This window comes from Anolis carolinensis, chromosome 3 (assembly GCF_035594765.1).
Source record: "Anolis carolinensis isolate JA03-04 chromosome 3, rAnoCar3.1.pri, whole genome shotgun sequence".
NCBI lineage: Eukaryota > Metazoa > Chordata > Lepidosauria > Squamata > Dactyloidae > Anolis > Anolis carolinensis.
Window position 1 is genome coordinate 49,973,983 of NC_085843.1, and position 16,371 is coordinate 49,990,353.

A 16,371-nucleotide genomic window follows, 5' to 3' on the forward strand; every position below is an offset into this window, starting at 1 on the left:
CAGACCGAAAGGTCCCAGGTTCAAATCCCGGGAGCAGAGTGAGTGCCCGCTGTTAGCTCCAGCTTCTGCCAACCTAGCAGCTTGAAAACTTGCCGATGTGAGTAGATCAATAGGTACCGCTGTGGCGGGAAGGTAATGGCACTCCATGTAGTCATGCCGGCCACATGACCTTGGAGGTGTCTATGGACAACACTGGCTCTTGGGCTTAGAAATGGAGATGAGCACCAACCCCCAGAGTCAGACATGACTGAACTTAACGTCAAGGGATACCTTTACCTTTACCTATACACACACACACACACACACACACACACACACACACACACACATTATGCAGGGACTATATATATACACAGTATATATCACACACACCCCAATTTAACAAAGTTTCAGCCACAAAAACAAAGTTTCTGAAGTAGAACAATGACTTTCACAGTAAAGACAACCCAATTTAACAGGAAATAAGACTTTCAAACCAGGAACAGATTTCTGCAATTATTAAAAAATGGTTTATTATAAAAGCTATGAAAATTCGCCAAAAATCAGAGGATAAGGGAAACGTTCCAAATTTTGGTGAGCTATCAGTGTTAAATGTGTTCTACCACTGTACCAAGTTGGAAGAAGATCACTCAAAAAATGAGGGTGGGAGAGTCCTGTAAAGTCCTCTCCCTCTGTGCTGTTTTTGGGAATTGCGCATGTGCGTCCGCCATTAACGAATTAATTTTGAAAATAACAAATTTTCATTAATTTCGAATTTTTGGGGGGGCAAAATTCGGAAATACCATCAGAAACGAAAAGCTGCCCCCCTCTAGTTTTGAAACGAGTTTAGAATCAAATTTTTCGTGGATCGATCAAGCCTAGTAGACTCATATAATCCAGTTCAAAACAGATAAAGTGGATTATCTGCCTTGATATTCTGGATTATATGGCAGTGAGGAAGGGCCCAGAAATGGAAGATCCCTAATCTGGAATTCTGAAGTACTCTAAAAGCCAAAATTGTTTGCACAGTTGGCTCAGATAATGATCCCTTCCTTTCTGAGGGTTCAGTGTACACAAACTTTGTTTCGTGCACACACACAAAATTGTTTAAAAATATTGTATACCATGACCTTCACGCTATGTGTATAAGATGTATATAAAGCATTTCATACTTAGACTTGGGTGCCATCTTCAAGAAAACATGTTATCTATGCATATGTATTCCAAAATATAAAAATATCAAAAATCCAAAACACTTCTGGTCCCAAGCACTATGGATAAGGCATACTTACTCTGTACTTGTATCTGATAAAGTCTGCAAACCTTAACCCAAATAAAACATGTTACCCTGTTTCCCCGAAAATAAGACAGGGTCTTATATTAATTTTTGCTCCCAAAGATGCACTAGGTCTTATTTTCAGGGGATGTCTTATTTTTCCATGAAGAAGAGCTCACATTTATTGTTGAACAACAAAATGAACATTTATTATATACTGTAAAGTAGTTGTCATCACAAACCAGCATAACCAGACAAACTATAAATCCTATCAAGAATTTCTTGTTACTACCATTATTTACATGTACAACAATCTATGGTACCTCTTGCAGTTTAGGTTTCACAAGGTTTCCACGCTGATTTCTCTCTATTCTAGTTTCAATGTAGTCATGTAGTATACTATAATAATAATATGATAATATAATAATAATATAATGATATACAATATATTAATGAGATAATATAATAATAGGATAGAATAATAACAGAATATGATAATAATATGGTATTAATAGGATAATATAATAATGGGATATAATAACAGAATAGCATAATAATAATATAATAATAGGATAATATAATATAATAATAGGATAATATAATAGAATAATATAATGGAATAGAATGATATAAAATATATTAATAGGATAATATAAAATGGAATATAATAATAAAACAGAATATGCTAATAATAAAATAATAATATGATAATATAATAGAATAATAATATAGAATATAATGATATAAAATATATTAATAGGATAATATAAAATGGAATATAATAATAACAGAATAATAATATAATAATATGAAAATATAATAGAATAATAATATAATAATAATATAATGATATAATAATAATAATAATAATAATAATAATAATAATAGAAAAATATAATATAATGATATAAAATATATTAATAGGGTAATATAATAATGGGATATAATAATAGTAACAGATATGATGATAATAATATGGTAATAGAATAATAGTATAAAATAATAAGTTTCATGGCATAGGATAGGAATAAGGATGAGAGGAGAATCCCTATGCGTCCTGTACCTTTAAGAAACAGAAAGAGCAGGACGAGGGGAAAGCTCTCTTCCTTCCCTCCCACCCTCCCTTGCCCTGGCTCCAGGAGCCAATCAGAAGCCTTGGGGGCGAAGGGAGCATGGCCAGGACGGAGACGGAAGTAGGAAACGGCAGCACAGCAGCAGCCACGGAGGCTGGGGGACAGGCAAGGCAAGGCCAGCAAGCACTTTCTCTCCCTCCCTCCCTCCCTCTGGTGTGTATGAATGAGTGCTGCTTCTGCCCTGCAGCCATGCTTCCCAATGGAACTCTGCTGAAGCCTTAGTTGCTAGGTCTTACTTTCAGGGGAGGCCTTATATTTGGCAATCCCCCCAAACCCCTGCTAGGTCTTATTCTTTGGGGAGGTCTTATTTTAGGGGAAACACGGTAATGCCACAAAACTCTCTCTTTGTTATTATTTTTACTCCCAAGGTGTATTAACACAAATCTTTCATTTTTGACCACTTCGGCTTGTTAATAGATTTTTACATTGGGCCAGATAATTTCTTCCCTGTGTAACCCCTTTGTATTTTCTTCCTGTTGCTTCAATTTTTACATTTTCCCCTTTAAAAAAATTACAGAGGCAAAGTCAGAATAGTCTTTTAATGGGTGGCATTAAAGCTGTATGTCTTGCTCTGGAGGATATAATGAACTAAAAGTCTAGTAAGAAAAATGATAAAAGCCTTGTTTGTACCTAATCAGTCCAATTATATATAATCTAACTGAACACTCATCCTTGCTTTGTGGCATTGTGATAGTCTTGTAGTCAAGAGCAAACAAAAGGGGAATTATGATTATACAGATAAAGATACATTTTACAAGATAATGAGGAAAAGGCAGGATGCATGATACATGTAAGTATCAGTATCTCTGTATAAGTATAATCATCGTCCTTCTAGTAGCAGTCCAAGCCTTCCCTTGTCCAGAGTACAGAAACAAATTATTGAAAGTCATTTAAATGTTTAAATGCAGTTTAAATGTAAATAGAACAATAGTTTGGTTTGGGAAAAGGTTTCTGATATATTGTCTCCCTCTTTTTTCTCTATCTTACAATGTTCAGGTTCTTATTTTCTACCATCATCCTTTTTGTGGAGAATATCCTTTTCTATGGCCAGGGAGTAAAATGCCAGCACCATGGGCAAACACTACCAATGTACATAAACTACTACAGTTCTTAGAGACCACGCTTGGGGAGCGAGAAAAATGTGGAACTTTTCATGTTTCGCAAGCAATCCTCACGCCAAGAGTGAAAACTATTGCTCGACATCTCATTCGTGGCCTGAAAAATACACTTGTTCACAGGTAAGTTAAAACTACATTATTTTGCTGGCCTTAAGTGAAAATGGATAGGGTTGTTGTATGTTTTTCTGGGCTGTATGGCCATGTTCCAGAAGTATTCTCTCCTGACGTTTTGCCCACATCTGTGGCAGGCATCCTCAGAGGTTGTGAGGTGTGAGGATGCCATGTTCCAGAAGCATTTTCTCCTGACGTTTCGCCCACATCTATGGCAAGCATCCTCAGAGGTTGTGCGATGTGAGGATGCCATGTTCCAGAAGTATTCTCTCCTGACGTTTTGCCTACATCTATGGCAGGCATCCTCTGAGGTGATAATACTTCTGGAACATGGCCACACAGCCCAGAAAACATACAACAACCCTGTGATCCCGGCCATGAAAGCCTTCGACAACACATTGAAAATGGATATATTAAAAAAGAATTAGATAAGATGCTACAGTAGCATGTTGCTGCCATCTACCGACCAAAATAATAATAGGTGACTTTTTTCCTCTATATCCATGGATTCATCTATCCATGCCTTTCATTCTTTCATTAATCCTGAAAAGCAAACTTTGATTTTGCTATTTTATATAAAAGACAAAATTTTATTTTGTCATTCTATAAAATGGGACTTGAGCACCCAAAAATGTTGGTATCCATATTTAGAACCAAACTCAGCACATATCAAGAACCCATTGGTGGTCATGGCTACAATCATTCAGTAATAACCATTTTAACCAAAAAATCATACATAGGTTTACAGTGGGGTAGGCACAATTCAAAGTGCTGGCCTTAGCCTATAAAGCCCTAAACGGTCTGGCCCAGCTTACCTATCCAAACATATCTCACTCTATGAACCATCTCAGAGGTTAAGATTGTCCAGGGAGGCCCTGCTTTCAATCCCACCCTCCTCGCAGTTGTGACTGGTGGGAACGAGAGACAGGGCCTTCTCAGTGGTGGCCCCTTGACTGTAGAACTCCTTCTCCGGGCAAATTAGATCAGCCCCCTCCCTTCTGATCTTCAGGAAGAAAATGAAGACATGGTTGGGGGACCAAGCTTTTGGATAATGACTCTCAGTGCAATAATGGATATTGCAAGTGACAACCAGAATGGCCCCTGGAACATGGTTTTGAATTGTGTGATTTTATGTAATTGTTTTAAGTTGATAAGTTTTAATTACGTGATTTTAAAGTATATGTTGTTTTTTTAATGTATTTATGGCATCAAATTGTGCCTTTGTTGTGAGCCACCCTGAGTTTCCTTCGGGTTGAGAAGGATGGGATATAAATGCAGTGTCATGGTCTGTGTCATGGTCTGATCATTATCTGGTCAGTTTTAGACTTTCGGCAACCCTAAACCTCCGCAGGGGTGAAGGACAAATTAAGATCGTCCACCCCAGGAGACTGATGGATCGGAGGGATTCCTGAGGAATCTTGGGGTCCTTCCTGCCATGGAGCCTGGCGATCCTGTCGACGTCCTGGTCAATCTCTATAACAGGGAAGTGACCAGGGCGATAGATACGATCGCTCCCGAACGCCCCATCACGTTGCGTCATGACAAGCCGTCTCCCTGGTTCACCGGGGAGCTGGCTGTGATGAAGCATACGAGGAGGGGGCTAGAGCGCACTTGGAGGAGTTCTCAGGACGTGTCCGACCAAACACGGGCTACAGCCTTTCTTAGGGCGTATACTGTGGCTATACGGGCAGCCAAGGAGTCCTATATGACTACCCGTATAGCGTCTACAGCAAATAGATCATCGGAGTTGTTTCGGGTTGTTGGGGAACTCCTTCAGCCACCTGTGGTGGAGGAGACTTTGACGACCCAGCAACTCGGTGTCGCGATTTCGCACACCATTTTGCAGACAAAGTCGCTCAGATACGCCTTGAGCTCGACTCCAATTTCACCACAGTGCCAGGGGAGGTGATTGAGGCATCTGCTTGTCCGATTTTGTGGGATTCTTTTAGGCTTGTTCTTCCTGAGACTGTGGTGGAGGTCCTTGGGGCTGTGAGGGCAACCACGTCGGTTCTGGACCCTTGCCCGTCTTGGCTAATTAAATCGGCCAGGGAGGGGCTGGTTGATTGGTTTGTGTTGATCATTAATGCATCGTTGGAGCAGGGGTTTTTTCCATCTTACCTGAAACAAGCTGTGGTTCGTCCACTCCTTAAAAAGGTTTCCCTTGACTCCACGGTGCTGAACAATTTCAGACCAATCTCCAACCTCCCTTTCTTGGGTAAGGTGCTGGAGCGGGTGGTTGCCTCCCAGCTCCAGGGCTTTCTAGATGACATCAACTACATAGATCAGTCACAGTCTGGTTTCAGGCCTGGTCATGGCACCGAGACAGCCTTGGTCGCCTTGGTGGATGACCTCCGTAGAGAGCTGGACAGGGGGAGTGTGACCCTGTTGGTTCTCTTGGACATCTCAGCGGCTTTCGATACCATCGATCATGGTATCCTTCTGGGACGACTCTCTGGGATGGGTCTTGGGGGCACGGTTTTGTCGTGGCTCCGATCCTTCCTGGAGGGTCGATCCCAGATGGTGAAGCTGGGAGACGCCTGCTCGGACCCCTGGCCATTGAGCTGTGGGGTCCCGCAAGGCTCTGTCTCCCATGCTCTTTAACATCTACATGAAACCGCTGGGAGAGGTCATCCGGAGTTTTGGAGTTGGGTGTCACCTCTATGCCGATGACGCACAACTCTACTACTCTTTTCCACCTAATTCCAAGGAGACCTCTCAGGTGCTGGACGAGTGCCTGGCCGCTGTGTCCATCTGGATGAGGAGGAACAAGCTGAAGATCAATCCCGACAAGACAGAGGTCCTCCTGGTCGATCGTAATCCTGACCAGGGTATAGGGTGGAAACCTGTGCTGGACGGGGTTACACTCCCCCTGAAGCCACAGGTCCGCAGTCTGGGAGTCCTCTTGGATTCATCGCTTACGCTCGAGGCTCAGGCGTCGGCGGTGTCTGGGAGAGTCTTCGCACAATTGAGACTCGTGCGCCAACTGCGACCGTACCTCGCGAAGGCTGATCTGGCCGGGGTGGTCCATGCCTTGGTCACCTCCAGACTGAACTACTGTAATGCGCTCTACGTGGGGCTGCCCTTGAAAACGGCTCAGAAGTTCCAACTGGTCCAACGAGCGGCAGCCAGGATGTTAACTGGGGCCCCTTACAGAGAGAGGTCAACCCTCCTGTTCAGGGAACTCCACTGGCTGCCATTTACTTTCCGAGCCCAATTTAAGGTGCAGGTGCTTACCTACAAAGCCCTGAACGGTTTGGGACCATCCTACCTCCGTGACCGCATCTCCGTCTACGAACCCACGTGTTCACTTCGGTCATCTGGAGAGGCCCTGCTCGTGATCCCGCCTGCGTCGCAAGCGCGGTTGGTGGGGACACGAGACAGGGCCTTCTCTGTGGTGGCCCCCCGACTCTGGAACACCCTCCCCAAGGATCTCAGACAGGCCCCTACATTGGCAGTCTTCAGAAAGAACTTGAAGACTTGGCTGTTCCAATGTGCCTTCCCAGATTAATAGGAAATCTCCAACATCAAGTCCCATAAGCACTTTATTAGAACTAAGATCGTATATCGCACTCTGCACTTGCCCTATAAGCCTTATATATCACCTGTCACATCAGCACTTTTAATCTTGTACCCATTACTCTGGCCCAGCCCAGTTTTATTGTGTTTTAGCGTATTGTTTATTGCTTGTGGTTTATACTGTTTTAATTGTTTTTAATTTGCCTTTTGTTTTGTATTGTTATATTGTGTGTTGAGGCCTTGGCCTTTGTAAGCCACATCGAGTCCTTCGGGAGATGCTAGCGGGGTACAATTAAAGTTTAATAATAATAATAATAATAATAATAATAATAATAATAATAATAAATAGGCAAAAGGCAAACTATCAAGAATTTCTGATTCCAAATGATTTAACGATGAAAATGTCAGGAAGATACCCCATTCTCCTAAATAATATTACTGAACTGAAGACAACTTGGAGGAAACTAGAAGTAGATGTTAGTGTGGAATGAATGTGAGCTCCATTCAACTATGGCACTCAAATACGTGGTCCTGGAATTCTTTAATTCTGACAGAATGAATTTCACAACAGGGTCCAGCTATTGATTCATAAAATCCTCACTCCCTTTTTTTAAAAGTGGACTTTACAGGAATGAATTCTTCCCCAAACTGCTTTAGAATGCTCAAAAATAGACAACTGTGCCACTATTAAATAAAACACATATTTTATTATCTTTTCTCTGCAGTTTCCCAAAGTAAATTTGCGCTACAGTATTAAGGCAGTAGATGGTGCTAAACTGCTTTACTCTTTCATGACAGCAAATGCATTAGAAACCATCATTCTTGTCTGAAAAAGGACCATAGTGAACAGTTTCATAGCAGGTTAGATTACCTTGGAATTGTCTCAGAAGCATATATATTGGTATTCATTCTCTCTATGACCACATATTTGTCAAGGCTCATCATGAAAAACATATAAAGCAAATTGCAAAACATTTGCCTGTTTCCTTCCCACACTTTCCTATCTTATTACTCCGGATATCTCAATTTTGTAATTGGATGTGACTGGCTTCCCTGATTTCTTATCTATGAGCAGAATCTTGTGCAGAATGATGCATGTGTTAACTGGATACAACTCTAACTTCCCAACACAATTGGTTAGACCCAAGGGAAATCCTCTGTTTACCCAATATTCTCTTCCATGAATGGAACTGGCTTGGAACCAGAGGAAGCCTTCATGAATAAAAATGAGAGACAAAATATTTTTTTTTACTTTCCCCCTCTGCCCTGAAGTTGTCTATGCCATCACCCGTGCTGCAACAAACATGGGAGGAAGGAAGAGGGAAGTGCAGAAAGAAGGGTAAGGCAAGCCCAAGGCTAAAGCCAGAAAAAAATTCAGGGGGGTGGGTTGAAACTTTTTTTCTTTTAATCATGAAGAGTAGTTCCATAATGCAAAGTAATTTAGAAATCAGGCTCTATTGATAAACTTCAGTGGACCCTCAAGACAGATAAAATTCAGTGGACACTCATGGGGATTTGGTTAACCAGATAAAATTCATGAGTGAACCAGGTTTTCTTTAAACGTGAAAAATTTCAGGGGGGGGGATTGAACCCTTAAACCCTCCCTCTTGGCTACAGCCCTGGACAAGCCCCAAGAACACTTGAGTTGGCAACATGAACTATACAGAGAGGACTCTGCCTCCAACGGACTTGTGCTAAATTGATTAAAACCTTGAATGTAGCTAATGCAGAAATGAATGCCAACATGATGAATATGGCTGTATCTACACTCACTGGAAACACTCCAAAATAACCCTGGGAGCCTTTGGACATTCACATGACTGGCCATTCTGAGAGCATGCCTGGTTTTCTGCTGCCGCCAGCAAGAAACTCCCTGCCAGAAACTTGCTGATGACGTTGCCTTTTTGGTCATGTGGCTCAGCTCTTGATGTGACCTTACCAGCAATGCAATGATGTCAACAAGTCGTTGGTAGAGAGGACTGCTTATTGACAGCAAGGCAGCGGTGGGCCAGTTTGGTGGTGTAGACAGCAGATTTAGCTGGCTAGATCCAGATCCAGGTGTCTTCATTACTGACACTGCAGGATCGATTTCCAACAAGCATTGCTTGAAACCCTATGTTCACTTGACACAGGTTCATACCTGGATGCAATGGATATGTTGTGCCCACGACACATGCATCATGTGGACTCACTACAGCAACTGAGCAGCGAGTCCACATTATTTTAACCATGTGAACACAGCCAAAGTTTGAGATGCAGTGTGCCTCGTACAGCTGGCAAAGGATTATGTTATATTCTTTTTTCTTTTTCCCTTAGGAATCTCCCTTTCATTCTGAACTGGGTGAAGTCACAGAAACCAGGCATCATGGGCGTTAACATAATTACATCAGATTTTGTGGAGCTGGTGGACTTTGCAACTACTGTGATTTCATTGAATAATCTTCTTTTAGAAGACCATAAATCTTGATTTTTGAATTTTTCTCATAGAAATTTTATGTTGCCTCCATTTGATGTGGAAATGGTGTCTAGTTATGCAGGATGTGTTATGTGAGATGACGGCACAAAAGGCACACATCTTGAATTCGCTTGCACAGGTCCAGCCTGTCTTGTGAAGCGTGACTTTCTTTTTGCACTGGGCTGCACATACAGCTGTTTGCCTGCATCTGCTTAGACACACAGGATGTGATGTTGGCCAGCCAACTTGGAGGCTGGACACTTCAGCACATGTAAATCATTAGCGGAGGCCTCTCGGTGGACTTGCTGAGCATGTACTTTCAGCATGTTATGAAAACCAGGACTGCAGCTCCCTGGATAGTTATGAACATTTAAGCACAATTTTACCAGACTACTCAAAAGATTTCCTCTGTTGGCTATATCAGTCAAGACACATATATTCTGTTTCTTCCCTTGTACTGTATTGTACAGTAAGCTACCTCGGCCAGTTTTTAAAGAAACAGCAACTGTTTATTTAAAATTATGACCTTTTGTCATATAATGTTGTGAATGAATTTTAAGAGTTCACTGTGAGGCATGAATTGTGCTTTTAAGCCTCCTTTTGTTTTTACTTGAGCTCACATTATAATTTATTATGAAAATCAGTAAATTAAATCTAACAGAGCAGAAAGGTGGATGTTTTTAAATGTAATAATGCAATTTGTATTAGTGTTGTTAAATTTTGGAGAACAACTTCTGAGAAGTGGAGGCTGTGTTAGCACTGTATAACATTGGGCCAATTTTGATATGAAGAAATAACTATGGATTAGAAGTAATCATCTGAATGAAAACAGTAAGAATAATTTTAAAGACTCAAAGTATTAAAAGAAAACAGATTTGAAACATCTAAAACTGTTTAGGACAATTTAAAGCCATGTTTATGCAGGCTTAGATCACACCAGCAGTTCCCAAAGGCTCTAATAAAGAGCCATTACTTGGCACTTGAATGACAATAGTGTTGACACCATTCTGCCACCTAAGAGAACAATATTCCATAACTGGATGGGGGCACAACAGAGAAGGCCCTCTCCAATGTCTCCAAGAGTGTATTGTCCTCCGTTGATGGTGTACAGGAAGATCCTTACAATAGATCTCAATTTCAGGCAGGTCCATAGAAGGAGATGTGCTCCTTCATTTATGGCTTGAAATATTATTCTCAGCATCCTTGAATGCAGAATGGCTGTGTACTGCTAGCTGGTGCAAAAGCTATGGCCTTTTTCTGAGCATGGATAATTCCTACCATTATACTTTCTAAAAGTAAAACTTGTTTTTCAATTCAGAGAAAAGGCTTGACTGACAGTCAGAAGTTTGAAAAGCAGTGAGCAAGTATGAAAATGGCATGTGTGCTCATGTGACCTTTCCTACAGAGTCCAAATAAATTTTTCATTTCAGCACAATGTGCACATTCTTCTGTGGATATTTCTTCTGCAGTTCTTTGTTTTACAAAAGTTTGCTTGTTTTGTTGTGTTGCTTAAGAAAGTATAAAACAGGGCACAGCAGCTTATTCAACAGGCCAAGCTTTGTATGAATAAGGAGATTGGTCAACATCAATCTCCAATATTACATTGATATTTTTGCTAGGATAATCAAGTGTCTAAAATATACATTTGTTCACTTTCTGTTTACATACACATCTGTGCAATATGTGTTGATGCTCCTCTTTTAATTTAATATTTGCAGAGGGGAGCATTTATTGTGCTTTGTTAACTTCTGTTTGGAAGTTTTTCACTTGACATTCATAACCGTTAGTCGTATCAATATGCATTGCATGATTTTAATGGAATGTCTGGGAAAGAACCAGATTTGTTGAAACCACTTTCAGTTTGCCAATAAGTGCAGATGACCTCTCCCTATGATACCTATTTTTTATGTTATGAATTTCATCCAGAAATAGGTTTTAACAGAAAATAAAGGTAAAATTTGGTTTTCTCTTCAAAGGGCTGAATTTTACAGTTTTGTATAGAGCCTGGAATTTGTTACTGTATGAACCTACCTCTAGGTGGAATCCCTGGGCTTAAATATGCCTTTCAAGTAATTCCCTTTTTTTCTATTTCTTCTGTATTTATTTTAATAAAACATAACAACAAGTGAGCATTTTTACTTTTGCTGAGCATGCAATGTAGCAATGAAATATGATACTGAGGATATTGTCTTGAGACTGAAACATTAGTACAACACAATTTGGTAAAGAGAAACAAAGTAATGATGTCTTCAGACTTTGAGAAACTAGAATCATAGTGTTGGGAAGAATTGTAACGTCCAACACATGGCCATGCAGAAATGCACATTCAAAGCTCTACCAAAAGATGGCCATGCAATCTCTGTTTAAAAACCTCCAAAGGGACAATACCAGATCCTTTGAGGTAGTCTATTCCACTGTTGAACATAATTTATAATTTTAAAACATCTTCCTGGTTTTTAGATCAAATCGTTTTGTATGTAACTTGAATTCATTGGTTCATAGTCTCTGGTGCTGCAAAAACCAAACTTGATCCATCTTCTCCATGGCATCCCTTCAGTTCACTGATCTTAGAGTTCTCTCCATTTATGAGACTTGGGAGAAATGGTTCAAAGAGCAGCCTGTTATTAATGTTTACTAAAAGATAAATATTAGAGGTTTGTCTTCCATATTCCTTCAGTTTATGTCTAATTTATGACACAAAGGAAGGGCAAAATATATTTTAAATAAATTTTTAGTTTATATGCTGCCAAGGCACAGAGAAATAAGTGTTAAAATAGAAGATATGAGATATTTTAATAATTATATAATTATCTTGCCTGTTTAACATGGCAAGTAAAACTCAGCCAATACATTATACAGTATGGTGCTACCCCCTCACTGCAACTTTCACATCATAAATCTCCTACATAGTGATTTTTAATAATATCTGCTATTGTTGATAGTGAAAATTTCCTTTGACTGTTTTCTCATTGTAGTCTGAGGTGGTACACAATTACCATCTGAAGAAATTGGCTTGTAAAATTGATATACCAGATCTTAGCAAGTGAAGAACAGAATCCTCCATATGTTGAGATGTTGCTTGAAAATCTGCTTTCAGGATATGTCAGCTTTCTAGAGGAAGAGGTCTCAGTAACAGTGAAACAGCCAATATGAAAGTTGTTCAGAGCCCTTGTCTTCTGAACCTGGCGTATTATGAAGTATTTGCTTTTAGTGATTACAAGGTTAGGAACTGAATATAAGATATATTTTTCCTGAATTACAAAGGACCAGATTTATTTGGCTAACATGGCTAAATTAGCTTCCTTTGGATAACTGTTTGCCATCCATTCATTACCATATATCTTGCCTTTGTCTCAGATTGGGACTCAAGGTGGTTACAGGAAAATTTTCTTTGTAAACAAGTCCAATTCACATTGAAGAAATTCTGATAAATGGTTGATTATAATTTAACTGTATAGATACACATCTGTGCAATGAATCATTGGGGTAAAGGGGCTCTTTTGTGGATTTTATGGACTGAGTGCATTACCTAAACACTCATATCGAGAGCCATCCAACCCAATGTTGTATGTTTATATAAGTAAGGGAGACTTGCACAATTTGTGGCATATAGCTTGACGGCTTCATGAAGAAGACAACAGTTTAACGGCATCAATTGCCACTTGTAAGCCGCCCTGAGTCCCCTCGGGTGAGAAGGGTGGGGTATAAATAATTGAAATAAATAAATAAATAAATAAATAGGACATTTCACTACCAAAGGTATCAATTGTGCAAATTTAAAAAAGCTGATTACATAAAATGTATGAAGCTGTTAAGAACCAAAGGCTGGGGATTCTTCTTGTGCAATTTAATATTGGTAGAGAGGGGAGATTGTGACATAAAAATACTTCTTTTTTTGTAAATTATTTCATATTGTTTCATGTATATCATTATATTTGTAATTAGAATAGAGTGTTTCAAATACTGCTTTTAAACAAACTGAAAACACTACTAGTCTATCTACAATACTTAACAGAGTAAGTCAGGCAAAGTTAAGATCTCCTGCACAATGGATGGTAGTATGATTTTGTCTATATTGATTAGCATAAATAGGCTGATCATTTTAGATGATCAAACTGATGGGTGATCAGGATTTATCAATAGGATCGAGTGGCCTTTTGTATTTTAGTTCCATTCTTCAGCCTTGGTAGGTTTTGACAGCCATCAGGATTGGAATAGAAGTGTGAGAGAGCTGGAAATATTAGAATTTCAAAATAGATAGACAGGAGAGGAGATGTGAAGGAAGTATTACATGGATAAAAAGTGAGGCTTCTTGGGGTGTTGGAAATTTGATGAGTGCTAGGAGCTATCCTGACTGTTTCAGAATAGTTCCATTGCTTCTACTATGCTCTGCAGCAAAGTACTCTGTGCATGTGCTCTCCTCAACAGGAAATCAATCCTCAGTGATACTGTTCTGGATAGGTACAGCAATTATGTAATAAGACTCACCACAGCCAAGCCACTCCGTAAGGCTTATTACATAATAGCCATACCTATCCAGAACAGTATTACTGAGGCATTATTAATCTTCTCCAAGATGGAGGTAGGAAATTGTCTTAGATGCATTCTGGCATTAGTACAATAATGAAAGGGTGTGTTACTTTTGATTTGCCATCAACAAAAGCACTCTGTAGTTTTTTATTTGCCTGCTACAGAATTAATCATGTTTTACCTGCAGCAACTGTTTAGGTAACAGAACTGTGAAGGGATGTGAAATTCATCTGCTTCTGGTATTTGACAGGAGCACAAGATATAACATTACCAAACAATTTATTTCCTCATAATGAGTCTTCTTACCTTTATCTTAGGTGTACAATTAGCTCTCCATATTCACTGGGTTTAGGGACACAGGACCCCAAGAAAGAAAGAGAGAGAGAGAGAGAGAGAGAGAGAGAGAGAGAGAGAGAGAGAGAGAGAGAGAGAGAGAGAGATCCCTCTAACACGACTCTATGGTCAACTTCCACTGGACATTAACCATAAAACTAATGGAGGATCCAAATATTCCTACATGTGTTCTCTCTAGGAATATTTGGTGGAATTTAAACATAGGGTTGCACTGGAGGCTCTAGAGATTCCTAGAAAGAACATTTTAATCAAATCCATAAGAACAACACTGCAAATGTGGAAAGCTCATTGCATATGTAAATTCAACACTCATGTGTTTTTCTATATTTCATAACTACAACCAATGTAGCAAAACATTTCTTTGTTATCAGGTTAATGTCAAAAGAAAAATGAGAAAAATGTTTTATATTTCACTATTTGCCTAATTTTCTTATGATCCAGGAGCAATGTACAGTTAATGTTGCTGATTTTGTTTGCAATTAACTATTACGAGTAATAGAAGACTATTTCAATGATCACTATTTGTTGTCTATTTATTTTGCTTTATACTAAGTACAATACATTGTCTCAGTTAAATGTTTTGTTTTATATACCTAATCATTACTCCTCCACATACACACAAGTATACATTTCATTTTACTCTTTAAGTCTTTTGGCGATTATATGTTCTACTTTAAGCTTTTTTAATATTGTAAAACCTGGATACCTCTCTTTATTTGTGCACACAAAATTTGGGGCTAACACCTGTTTTTCAGTTTTCCTCAGAGCTTCGTTTCTAATCCTGATATTTCTAACTTTAGATGTGAGTGTGCAACCTGAATGAATAAAATAAAAATATTCTAGTAATTGTTTTGATATTCAAAAAATTGTGCAATGGTTTATTTTAGAACATATCCAAGTTTGTTTTTTGTGCTTTTGTGTTTGTGGCCCCTTACAGAAAATTGCAGAAACTGTTCTTTCAGTGATTTAGTTTCTATTCTAGGACAAATAAAAGCAGTTGATTTCAAACTAAAGAGAAGTTCATTTTATAAAATGCAAAGTTCTGTTTTGCTGAAAGGTTTCACAGAAGGAGTATGCAACTGGATGCTGTCACAATTGTTTGCAATGGGCACAACTCAGCCTTTCTGCTTTTGAATCTGTGAAATTGCTAAACGTCTGAATTGTTACAGTTTTTTTTCCACTGTTCGGAATCCCTGTAATGTCCTTTAATAAAAGCAAGTAAATTAAACATACAGAGAATGTTGGTTAGTCCTTTGTTGCAGCTGGGGTGGGAGGTTTCAATTGATAAGGGATTAAAAAAGGATGTGTGTAATCTGCTTATGTTCCTTGCAGACCATTGACTGTTATAATAAAGATTCAAAGTATCATAATAATAATTGATTGATTCAGATGGGGATCCCACAAAATTAGGACATGGGAACAGATTCACTTTCTGTCCCCTTTTGTGCAGGGAGGCAATTTAAATGAATATGCAACGCATCATATGACAATCTCCAGATCAGAAAGCTACAAAAATTCAGAAGGATGAGTGCAAAAGCTAGGGGGTTCTGATACCTACAACATTTTAAGGCTTTTAAAATCATGTGCTCATAACAACCATACATTCTCTCCAAAAGCATAGTGATAGGACAAGACATTGTGAAATGTACCCCATGGTTAGAAGGTGAACCTGTTCAGTCACTCAGTCTCATTCCTTTCCCCCCTGCTCTATTGTGGATATTTCCAACAGAAAATGCATTGGGCACAGCTTTGGTTGAGTCCACATTGGCTTGAAGATGGAATCCTCTTCCCCACAAGAAGCAAACAAAACTGTCAAACAAGTCCACTTCTGCTTGGATATTGGACTGCGGCTAAATCCAATTAATCTTCCTAACAGTTGCAAACTAGCTATAGTTTGTT

The 16,371-nt window shown here is 39.2% G+C and overlaps 1 protein-coding gene across 1 annotated transcript in view; it reads left to right on the forward strand.

Moving 5' to 3' along the window:
- plcxd2 (phosphatidylinositol specific phospholipase C X domain containing 2) overlaps positions 1–15,711 on the forward strand; it is a 46,850-nt gene extending 31,139 nt beyond the window's left edge. Inside the window, exons 3-4 of the mRNA XM_062974883.1 lie at positions 3,385–3,626; positions 9,450–15,711. Coding sequence (XP_062830953.1) covers positions 3,385–3,626; positions 9,450–9,600 — 393 coding nt within the window. The 3' untranslated portion in view covers positions 9,601–15,711. The remainder of the gene's footprint in view (positions 1–3,384; positions 3,627–9,449) is intronic.
- The last annotated feature ends 660 nt before the right edge of the window (positions 15,712–16,371 follow it).